We start from the raw sequence: 14,034 nt of genomic DNA, 5'->3' as shown, positions 1-14,034 counted from the left end.
TTTTTTCTCCCTTTGAACTCTGTGGGGAGTTGCTGGAAGGAAGCTGCTATGCCACTGGCCATTCTAGTCGAGTTAGTCAAGCACGAATGGGGTTTTATTACAAATTATTTTCTGTGTGCTGTTTGGTGCCACCATGTAAGAACAATTTGAGGCTGAGCATGACAAGTTCACCAAGTTTAGTTCTTACAGAAATCCAGTGCGCTACGTCAAAGCTGCTAAAAGAGCACCAACGAAACCATGGTGTGGCTCAGTAGCACATGCTCAACAATGCAGAATTCAGAGAAAACTTTTTCCAAACAATTTTAGATGTCTCCAACTATGTAGGATTTGAGTTTGTAATTCTAGACCAGTCTAGGGTGTAGTCTGCTATTCACTCAAAGTATACTGGGAGATGATCCAGAAACCATTATGGCAATACACGGTATGGAAGATGAATTAATTGAAAATAAACATGCTCCGATTATACAGAAAAACAAAAACATACTCTTGATATTTTAATTTGATTCAAAGTACATTTTTCCATGAAAACATCCATATTTTTTCCGAAGCCTCTGTGGTAGACAGGTGTTCTGAGTCCACCGTTTATTTTTCAGGAAAAGGCCTACAGACAATGACGACGAAAAGATAAACTGAGCGCCCTTTTAAAGCCCACCATAAGTGCCTACACTAGAAAAATAAAAGTAGTCTAATTTCCCAGTCTCTGTTATCCGATGGCATTCTCACTGCAAACTGAGATCAACCTCCTCAGTTTCCTTCCTTCGCAAAACACTTGTCTTATTCCATTCCCATGCAATCCCTTGCTTGTCATGAATTATTAACTATTACTTTGCATGAGCCTTAACTCCCAGAGCCGTCAAAGAGAGCTTTGGTGTTACCATAGGGGGGGAAAAAATGAACAGTAGGTATTTGTTTCACAATATGCGTTAAGTGTGGGCTGCTGAGAATATGGTGGTCATACATTTGGTATTGTACGAGTGACGATAAATGTATTACATGCACACATTATAAGAAGCAAGTGTATGCATTTGTTTGTCTGGGAATGGCAATCAACACCACCAAAAATAAATTATGGCCGTGACTGAAAGATTTTTAACAGTTAAACATTTTTAAGCATTTTAAAAGTATGCCATTCAAATGTCAACATATTATACAATTTAACGTATTTTCTCGAATATAAGCCCTAAACACATTTGTACTCCGTTAAAACTATGAATATCGAGGTGTATAAATCGTAAAATTCAACGATTTTAGGGCAATTTTAAAAGGTACAGCTCACACGCGGAGGCGGTCAATATGCGAGAAAATACGGTAACTTTTTACAATGATGTATCATTATTTAATATCATGTCACATTCACTGCATAATGAATTGGATTAATCGGCACCCACACAATGAGATGGTGGTGGAAGTGTATTTGCAAAAAAAAAAGGTGGAGGATCACAAAAGGAGTGTTCACTCTCTTATACCATTATTTCCATCAGACACACGTTTCAAATGATCTCTCACAAATCTCTCTCTATAAACTATTTCTTATCTGAATACAACAGATATGAAAATATGACAAACCTAACAATACCATGTCCTATCATAATCATACAATACATTTATCGTATCTATGATTGCAAAAAAACATGTATAGACTACTCAGATACTCTAGGTTTCAAATACCAGTAAATCCATTCATTTGGTTAGATTTCATTTATTTTTAACATTATAAATTAAATTGGATAGAACAAAGTATGATCTAATCTAAAAATATATTTTGTGACAGCTGCATTACTGACATCATTTTACATAGTTAGATTGCTAAATACCCAAATATATTGTACTTTAATTATTCTGACCAAATTCACAAATTTATGCTGAAAGAGACATATGTTATTATTGTTGTTTTGTAATTATGATTAAAACAAATCATTGTGGTTCATTCATGAAGATCTCCTAAGGACAACGAGACTGGAATCTTTTAGGAGTTGGAATAAAATGAAAACGCATACACAATTATTTCCTCCCTACAAATGAACACGAGAACAAATGTGGGGGTGGGGAATTCCTGATGTTTTTTTCTAGGATTTTGGAAGCGTGCTTTGTTTTGGTTCAAGGTCTGCTTTGAGGTGTGGCAAGATCACAGCAGTGTGAATAATAATTACGATTCAACCAGAACCTATTAAAATCCCCTGTCACCCATGAAGATACAGAAAGGCACACCCACACACAAAGCATACTTACGTTCGACACCATCAAGAATTCCTGACTCCTGGAGGGAGCGAATGCAGGAATCCACCAACTCCAAACCAGTAGTCAATTCATCCTCAATATCTTTTTGTCCATCTGCTGAGAAAATAGAGGGGAAAAAACTATCAATGATTCTTGAATTGTAAAGAATATATACTTGATCTTCAATATAAATATTGTCTTAATTACCTTGAGCATTCCAGCGAAACTGATCATCTGCTGAACTGCAAGCAAATAAATAATGATTGTTATTTTTTTTTGCAAAAAATATATATATAATATATATACACAAGTAATTCTTGTCCAATGGGAACTGTAAATTCCAGCTGGTCATAGTCCATTTTGTCAGATGTCTTGAAGGCCAATCACAGCCTCCCATTCCGTCAACCTTTTTCATATCATCTAGAATAGTTTAACAAGATTTGCTAACTATTAATGTTTCCCGCAAACAGCAAAAGAGCTAAAACAAACATGGTGGGGATGCCATGACGTGACCAGATTCTGACCGGGGCAATCCAAAAATGGGCAAAAAAATGACAACAGGTTTAAATAGACTGGGGTTGACGAGATAACAAGAAACAGGTGGGTGACACTAAAGACAGGGATTGGCTGAGGACACAAAAGGGCAGATGTCAACCAGTGAAAGCATTGTTTGACCACAAGGACAAGTCACACAAATAAAAAAAAAACAAAATAGGCAAAAAATAACCCAAGGATGGACATCTGTTGAAATAACCAAGTATATTTCTGATTATTACACCAATTTGTTTTTAACATACGGCATTGGTATTAGACAAAAACTGGCAAGGAAAACGTAATCCAGATTTGGCCCAAACTACCATTGATGGTGATGATTCATGCTCAACTAGATAGCTGTCGAAATAACTCAAGGTGGTTGAACGAAATCCCCAATACTACCAAAAAAACTCAGCATCATACTGAATAAAATGAGTGAAAAGTTCTGAATGCCTACATTTATGGATGTGTTAGCATTTACATAATTCCCAAAATCTCATCAGTGTGAAGTTGTATACAGAGAATTGATGTCCTAATTAATTTAATTAACCATTAACCGACAAAAAAACTTGATTTGTTTTTGCTTTTCTTGACGTTCTATCATCTAAATGACAAAACTATTCGGGAATCAGAAATTACCCTCACCTTCCTGGTTTGCAGACCAATCAGAAATGGTTATAGATAATACGCTTGTGCGCATTGCAGTGGCTGCTAGAGAAAAGCATTATTTTATATTCTTTTGTCTGTTTATTTATTTATTTTGTTCATTGTTTCGTGCTTTGATTCAATAAAATGGATATGTGGGGAATGTAAGTTATATGATGACTGGATTTGTACACTGTATTATCTATGGTTTTATGTTCAGAGTGGTGTTTTAATAATGCACAGGTTCTTTAAAATAGACGCGAGAGGAATATGAAATGACAAATGCCTAAAGCTAAATGAGATTTTACTGAGTTGGACTGTGTTGCAGGTCTGTGAAGAAAAATGCAATATGTTTGTGTCACCAGAATTGACACTAAAATACAGTAAAATTGACTTATTTCATTCTGAATTTTGGCTTTATGCCTTTAAGTTTCAGATGTAAACTCACAAACCGATTAGAAATGCTTTCTGCAGGTAAAAAAAATACTAGGTTAATTGTTAAAATTGTACATCACAAACAGTGTGTTCAGAGGTGCAAAGTCAAATGAATTTGTTCTTACTGAATGCAAGTGTGTGAAAAGGCATATGGATAAATGATTTTTCTTTTGGTTTGATGTACTTTATATTAATGAAATGTGAGCTGTACATTCATGTTCGTCTGAACAGTAATCACATTGCTAAACATTAGAAGGAAATAAAATGGATGGTGTTTCTTGCAGTAATTTTTGCAATTTGGCACAGACGTGTAATTTAAACAAATTTGGCTTCCTATAAAGTCTGTGTTAGTGACTACTACCAAGTATTGGTACACAGTTGAGTATGTTGGTACGCCAAAGGTCATAGGGTAACGGTGGCGTTAGAAAAAAGGTACTGCATGGTTATGTATTTTCACACATCACGAGTGCGCAGGCAATTCAACGTTTCCAGTGTGACTATACAACTAATCAAAATGTCCTTAGAAAATGCTCATTTTCAATAAATTGTGCCTATTAATTATTTTCTCGCCTGTGTAAAATTAATCATTATTTATTTCAGTCCAAAGATTCGTTTGTCTTCGAGTTTACGTAAATTTGTGTGGATCTTTCACACAATATTTTTTTCGGTTTGCTAAGTACAAAGGAAGGACGTGACAGTGATGTGATAACTGTAATGTGCAAAATGTACGTGTCTACTTTTTGGCGGGGCAGAATTTTGTTCCCAGTCAGGTTCAAGACAAACTTTTGTGAATTTTGACAGTTGAATTGCTCAGGCTAGAAAAGAAATCATCTTGTCAAAGTCTTGACTGAAATCTACTGACAGCTGTAACAAAAAAGGACATTTCCACCCATAAAGAAAACAATGTAGCGTGGTGCTGACAGTTTCACCGAAAACATTTGAACAGTGCATCTTTCCTCACAAACTTCCACTAGTGTGAAAATTTGAGGTAACGTGCACATTTTCATCTATTATAATGCTTCCACAACATTAGTATGGACAGAGTACAGTATGACCACAAAATTAAATCCACAATATCTATAATAGCTCCTTAATATTTGCAAACAACTTGTAAGTGCACTAGTCTCTTAATTGCAGTCATAAATGCATTGAACTTAGGTTAGGATATTTTGTTTATTGCAAAGATGTATTATAGCAGTTAGACCAACGGTTGACCTACACTATCACAGATTGTGAAATGATCTGTACGAACATAATTCACCAGCAACATGTACCCAAGCAATGGTTGTATCATTGCAGTACAAAAATGTAAAGTTGTAATTGTGCTCACAGAAAAATGTGTGGTTGCACAAACAAACGGAAGTAGTTTTTCTTAGAAATGGTTTATTACAAGGTGATGTAAACACTAAATTGTCTTAGTATTACCATAGCAGAACACATTTGCATATGAAATGGCCATGCACAGGTCTGCTAAACACATAACTTTGCCTACACGGAGTAAAACTGAACAAGCTGACAAATTCACAGCAAGAGTAAACTTATTTCAGTTACATTTCAAAATAATTACTGTTGACAAAGACAACATTGTCTTGCCAATCATAAACACAAAAATAGGGCAAAATTTAAATAGTTTCATGAGCTGTCACCACCACACATTACTGAGTACTGCATAAAACAAAAAAACAAAGGCTGACAGCAACCTTGTCATCAATGTTGGAATGATTCTCTACCCGTAGGAGGCACCTGTGACGAACTGTCAAGCTAATATAGATACATATACATTGATAGAAAAAAAATAAAAAAATATATACATATATATACACACACATACCTCTATTTATATACACACATACCTCTATTTATATACACACATACCTCTATATATACACAATACCTCTCTCTCTCTTTCTATATATATATATATATATATATATATATATATATATATATATATATATATATATATATATATATATATATATATATATATATATATATATATATATATATATATATATATATATATATATATATATATATATATATATATATATATATATATACCTCTATCTCTATATCTATGTATATCTATATCCATAAAGACTGATAGATATCTCTTTAAGTGTATTGGCATTAGTTATTTATTCATTCCATTTTACATCGCTTGTCTTGGATTGCGGGGAGTGCTCGTATTTGACCCAGCCAACTATGGGCACCAAGCAGGGGAGACACTAAATTGGTGGCCAGCCAATTGCAGGGAGCAAGGAGACAGACAACCTTTCACACTCACACTCTTACCTCAGGGCAATTTGTGTTCACCAGCATACCATGCATGTTTTTGTAATGTGGTAGCAAACTGTCGTGTACCCACGCAAGCCCAGGGATACCATATACACTCAACATAGGAAGGTTGGAACCTACTCTGAATTGAAACCTCAATTTCAGAAGTGATGCTGCTCCAATAACCACTGGGCCTTCATTTAGATGTTTAGATGATTTGATCTGCTATCATGCCATACAAGTAAAAATATGATTGCACTAAAATCTAATATTTGGGGAAATCATTGATTTTTGCACAAAATATTTCATCCTTAGTTAAAATTTGGTGGACTCTAGTCTAATGACTATTGCAATTTTACAAAGCGGATCTCTTGCTAATAACTGCTCACGCACATGCAGTCACGTTGCAATGCACACTGGCTGAAACAAAAGAGAAGCAGTTTGATGTCTTGGTTGGATCCTGAAGTTTGGAGGCTGAGGCAACCTAAATAAATCAACCCACTGCGGGTAATCTAACGTATGGATGCTTATATATCAGTTATTTGTTTCAAAACGCCAAAAAGAACAGGCAAAGTCCACCCACTATATCTCCTGACAGAAGCTCCGATATACAAATATTGGTGTCATCCCACCTTCTCATAAAACAAATCAAAAAAGGAATTAAAAAAAGTTTTCAAGTTATTTCATCACTCTGAATTCCAACAGGCCAAATTTGCTCACAATGCCCAAGAGCAAATTTAATGGATACACACTATTATTCAATCCATCACTCTCTCCATCAAAACCAAATATACTCAGTGTGAAAACTATAACAGAGTCATTTGCTGTTAACCTATCACTCATGCTGCACATTTCTCTAGTGTAACTAAGGGATAGACAGCAAATGTATCACAACATGGAGACAAATAACATTTTGGAACACAAATAACACACAGTGGGGAGTTGTGTAGGTGTAAAATGTGATAAAGCTACACACATGAATTCATGGATACAGTATATGGGAATGCATTCAAAGCTGTATGAGGCTGATAGATGAGAAGGATGGGATTTGACAGGCAGTGAAACCCTGGAATCGAAGCTTTTAATTAAGTAGTGGGAGAGACGCTGGCCGGTCTAGCCATCACAATATATCATCACGTCTGGTCTAGAGTAACTCAACAACTCCATCCAAAACCATACATATATATGCAGAAGCCATCTGGGAATGGCAGGGTGCAGCTATTTGTGAATTATAGTGCTCTCTTCTCAAAAGGAGATGCAATCACCCACCAAATGATATCACAATGTTTTGACAATAACCTCGACATAGCTTAAGTGTGAAATTGATAAATTGGCAGAAAAGCACAAAGCATACATGTTGACACAATGTGAAACTGCCATGAGCTATTAACCAGAGTCATTAGACCTTGGTTTATTAAAATAAGTCATGGGTTAGGGTGGCTGAAGAACTTGATTTTGGAGGGTGGGCAGCTGAGACATGTCTCATTACCAACATAGAGTGCCGAAATGAAGCAAAAATGCGGAAAGTTTTTTCTCTGTTCAACATCAAAGGAACGGCTTAATAAGCAGCTGTGACAGGTCATTTATGTTAGCTAAGACTGTCAGCACCATACCTAAGAAAGAGCCTGATGAGCCTAGTGATTGTTAAAAGAGGCATGCACATACGTGTTCAAAAAAGGGGGAGTGTTGCAGTGGGGGTATTGCAGTGGGCACATTGTGACGTTGCGGTACAAATGTTCAGGACCGAAGGAAACTCACAGACTGAATTAAATCGTACTCGCAGGCAATCTACCGATAGTACATGGCGATAGACGTAATGAACACCCATGGTAAAGAGTTTAACATTGGTGTTCACTTTGATACCGATCTACCAGTCAATTGCCAGTGAAGTACTATTGGTAGATCGCATGACAATTCTGATTTGATCCAGTCATACCCCCTTTCGAGTAAAACAACGAGAGTGCTGTCACTCATGATTCATTGGTTCATTTCGCCTGCTTCTCAAACACCAGTTAGTTTTCTATCAGCTAATGAGCCAAACTGGAGCCACGTCACGCACCACCGTAATTTCTCAGTACGTCATTACTGTAGTATTAGAGAACACAACGTTAAGGGGTATAAAAAAAGCCATAAATGTATTTTGTGCTGCATGACACACTGCCATAAAAAGGGCTTTGGCCAGTGTTATTCGATGTAAATACCATATTAAGCAAGGAAAAGGGGAAAACTGATTTCCAATCTTGCTCAAATAGTCAGGAGAAGATAGGGAGAAAGGAGATTTGTCACAAAAATACACCTGTGATACACAGGTGCTCCCAAGATGCACAAACATGTATATGTGTATTTTCAACTGTATCATTGACTTGTACAACACAATGGTATATTTTGTATAGGCGCGAAAACATGTAGTATGTATGTAATACTAATAGGGGTGATAATACTTTTTGATTATCGCAGCAATGCTCTATCCACGAAAAATGAGGGATTAGTGCACTTGTACAATGACAATAAAAGCATTCAATTCAATTTACTTCAATACAGTATAACTAAATAAACCAAACTACGATTGTTTGGTGGATGTTTGGCTTTAAATTCTTAAATTGACAGTTAAGCACGGATTTCTTCCACACTCAAAATCCCCAGTAAGGAGTGTTGTCCAGGGAAACCCAAGACAGACAAAGGTTTCCACATGCTGACCAGATAGAACATACAGATTCCCATGGTGAATGTTTTAACACAGCAAGTGAGAGGCCAGTCATCACGTACACCTCAGGAACACGGAATCAATCAGCATGGGACAATCTAAGGCCATGTAGCCTCCAGTGGTCCCACTGGTACTGGCCAAGGACATCAGCAAAGCCATTACAGAAAACTGCACTCTTGGAATTATACAAAACTAAAAGTAGATGTTTACTCAAAGCATCTAAACAAAATACCTTAAATAAAATGGTATGAGCTATATTCTATTTTAGTTTTACGACTCGATAATATATAAAAAAAAAATGACTGGGTTACTATTGGAACAGTAATAAATTAAGGTGCATCTGTTGAACATACTAAAAGTCACAGTGAAAAGTGGAATCAAGAGTTTGGGAGCACTCTGCCCCAATGTCCAACCTCTCTTTTAAAGCACATAAAAAATCTGTTTTATTGTCTTAATCTACACCCTCTATAGTATCTTGTCAAGCATATGAATATATTCTATGTCAAGAAGTAAAATAGAGGACACTGTAGTCTATTTTTCAATGCATTAATCTTCTAAATCCTTTGTCTCATCTTTTGTGTAGTTTAATGTTTTAGTATATATCTAGTACATGCTTCAAAGAAAATGGTGCTGAATGAGAAGTCCAGTTCTAAAGCAACTCCAAAGTTTATTTTGTTTTCAAACAGCTAGATATTGTAATTAGCACCAAAGGGGGTAAATTGTGACAATCAAGTTTTAGAAAAATGTTGAATGCAATTATTATACTTCTTGTGGAGGTCATTTTTTTAGCTACTCACAAGTTTGGCAATATTCGCATGATAGTCATTCTGGTGATTTGAATTTCTTTTTGACTCTACAAGACAATTTTTCCATGACATTTTGTCACCACAGCTAGTTGAAACACTTTAAAAATTAACACACAAAATATAAATGCAATAAACAGGAGGGGGGAGTGTAAGTAGGGCAAGCTACAAAAAAATTGCACTCAGCTGAAAACCACACGATCAACAATATGACCAGAAATATTTTATATATCTTTCCCCTTCTAATCTACTTTTGATTAATGCATCTATAAACTTTGGAGGTCATTATATAAGACATTATATGGTCGTTATATAAGCACCACTATTTGAAACAGTTAAGTAGGATTCTCATAGACTCTGATCATTTAATGTATCATAATTAAGTCAGTCAGACCTTGAGCATACCCGAGCACACTCAGCATTTTTGAAATGGGGGTGAAAAACAAATAGACATTGTTATTATTATACATTCCTGGCACATTCATCATCTGTTTTGCACCTATTGCCCTTTAGGGCAACCAAAATAATTTATGATGCAAATAAGCAAACATTCGCAATCCATCATGTTGCTGCTTTGTACCCGGGAGAGACAAAAATTTGGTGAATAGGCATCAAGGTTCTATGTTATATAATTTATAGGCTGAAACTATCTTTAGAATTATTTGTCTAACTGATTTTTTCCATGGTCTGTGCTTTTTGGACTGTCCTTGTCAACATGTGCCATTCACTTTTAATGTTTTGGTTGCAGTGATCCACTCACTTTTCTGCTTCTGCTTCTTTGGCATTAAACCATGCTTGCTTCTTATCTATTCGCACCAATATCTGGTGTTGGGGGAAGATAAGCATTCATTTGCATGTTTAATGAACCAAACACCCCAGATTACCCTCAGCACAGGGATACACACAGATGTACATGGAGCACAATGGCACACACAAACACATACAATGCTACTTCTGCCCTAAAGGTCTCCTCACCGCTGACTTGGAGTCACCAGCTGCTGACTGGACAGGAATAAACAAAGCTCATTTATACAGCCTCATATTCACAATGTGAATGACAGGCACATGAACATTTAATCAGAACGGGTCATATTAAACTATTCTGATATCATTTGGCATCTTGGAAAGGAATCAATTCATCATTTGAAAGCAAAAAATAAAAAAATCCAATAAGAAAATGGGTGGGATGATTTCTGATCTTTTAATCAATAAAGATTATATCATCTTTGTCATGGGCGTTTTAGATGGATGGGACATGCATGGAGAACTGAGGATATGATATACTGTATGTTGTCAATAGATATGCAAACGGTTGGGATATTGAGATTCATCTACCTATTTCCCTAAGTATCTCATATCTCAAGGTATGACTGTATTTATTAAAAAAAGAATATATATATATATATATATATATATATATATATATATATATATATATATATATATATATATATATATATATATATATATATATATATATATATATATATATATATATATATATATATATATATATATATATATATATATATATATATATATATATATATATATATATATATATATATATATATATATATATATATATATATATATATATACATATATACATATATATATATACATATATACATATATACATATATACATATATACATATATACATATATACATATATACATATATACATATATACATATATACATATATACATATATACATATATACATATATACATATATACATATATACATATATACATATATACATATATACATATATACATATATACATATATACATATATACATATATACATATATACATATATACATATATACATATATACATATATACATATATACATATATACATATATACATATATACATATATACATATATACATATATACATATATACATATATACATATATACATATATACATATATACATATATACATATATACATATATACATATATACATATATACATATATACATATATACATATATACATATATACATATATACATATATACATATATACATATATACATATATACATATATACATATATACATATATACATATATACATATATACATATATACATATATACATATATACATATATACATATATACATATATACATATATACATATATACATATATACATATATACATATATACATATATACATATATACATATATACATATATACATATATACATATATACATATATACATATATACATATATACATATATACATATATACATATATACATATATACATATATACATATATACATATATACATATACACATATACACATATACACATATACACATATACACATATACACATATACACATATACACATATACACATATACACATATACACATATACACATATACACATATACACATATACACATATACACATATACACATATACACATATACACATATACACATATACACATATACACATATACACATATACACATATACACATATACACATATACACATATACACATATACACATATACACATATACACATATACACATATACACATATACACATATACACATATACACATATACACATATACACATATACACATATACACATATACACATATACACATATACACATATACACATATACACATATACACATATACACATATACACATATACACATATACACATATACACATATACACATATACACATATACACATATACACATATACACATATACACATATACACATATACACATATACACATATACACATATACACATATACACATATACACATATACACATATACACATATACACATATACACATATACACATATACACATATACACATATACACATATACACATATACACATATACACATATACACATATACACATATACACATATACACATATACACATATACACATATACACATATACACATATACACATATACACATATACACATATACACATATACACATATACACATATACACATATACACATATACACATATACACATATACACATATACACATATACACATATACACATATACACATATACACATATACACATATACACATATACACATATACACATATACACATATACACATATACACATATACACATATACACATATACACATATACACATATACACATATACACATATACACATATACACATATACACATATACACATATACACATATACACATATACACATATACACATATACACATATACACATATACACATATACACATATACACATATACACATATACACATATACACATATACACATATACACATATACACATATACACATATACACATATACACATATACACATATACACATATACACATATACACATATACACATATACACATATACACATATACACATATACACATATACACATATACACATATACACATATACACATATACACATATACACATATACACATATACACATATACACATATACACATATACACATATACACATATACACATATACACATATACACATATACACATATACACATATACACATATACACATATACACATATACACATATACACATATACACATATACACATATACACATATACACATATACACATATACACATATACACATATACACATATACACATATACACATATACACATATACACATATACACATATACACATATACACATATACACATATACACATATACACATATACACATATACACATATACACATATACACATATACACATATACACATATACACATATACACATATACACATATACACATATACACATATACACATATACACATATACACATATACACATATACACATATACACATATACACATATACACATATACACATATACACATATACACATATACACATATACACATATACACATATACACATATACATATACATATACATATACATATACATATACATATACATATACATATACATATACATATACATATACATATACATATACATATACATATACATATACATATACATATACATATACATATACATATACATATACATATACATATATATATATATATATATATATATATATATATATATATATATATATATATATATATATATATATATATATATATATATATATATATATATATATATATATATATATATATATATATATATATATATATATATATATATATATATATATATATATATATATATATATATATTTACAAAATCGCAAAAATATAATTTAAGAACCAGATCAGAGTATCTAATGAAACCACACTGAAAGAAGCAGACAGAAAGTAGATAGTTAAGGCCAACAGCGAGGTGAG

The 14,034-nt window shown here is 32.2% G+C and overlaps 1 protein-coding gene across 4 annotated transcripts in view; it reads right to left on the bottom strand.

Moving 5' to 3' along the window:
* ctnnd2a (catenin (cadherin-associated protein), delta 2a) overlaps positions 1-14,034 on the bottom strand; it is a 182,764-nt gene that overhangs the window by 101,480 nt on the left and 67,250 nt on the right. For 3 of the 4 annotated variants that reach the window (XM_077735923.1, XM_077735920.1, XM_077735922.1), the window contains exons 4-5: positions 2,425-2,459; positions 2,230-2,334 (exon numbers count right to left, since the gene is read on the bottom strand). In XM_077735923.1, the coding sequence (XP_077592049.1) occupies positions 2,230-2,334; positions 2,425-2,459 (140 nt within the window). The remainder of the gene's footprint in view (positions 1-2,229; positions 2,335-2,424; positions 2,460-14,034) is intronic. The other variant, XM_077735921.1, reaches the window with a different exon arrangement.

This window comes from Stigmatopora nigra, chromosome 16 (assembly GCF_051989575.1).
Source record: "Stigmatopora nigra isolate UIUO_SnigA chromosome 16, RoL_Snig_1.1, whole genome shotgun sequence".
Classification (NCBI taxonomy): Eukaryota; Metazoa; Chordata; class Actinopteri; order Syngnathiformes; family Syngnathidae; genus Stigmatopora; species Stigmatopora nigra.
Note: the sequence above shows the minus strand (reverse complement) of the source record. Positions and strands in the feature narration are given on the sequence as shown.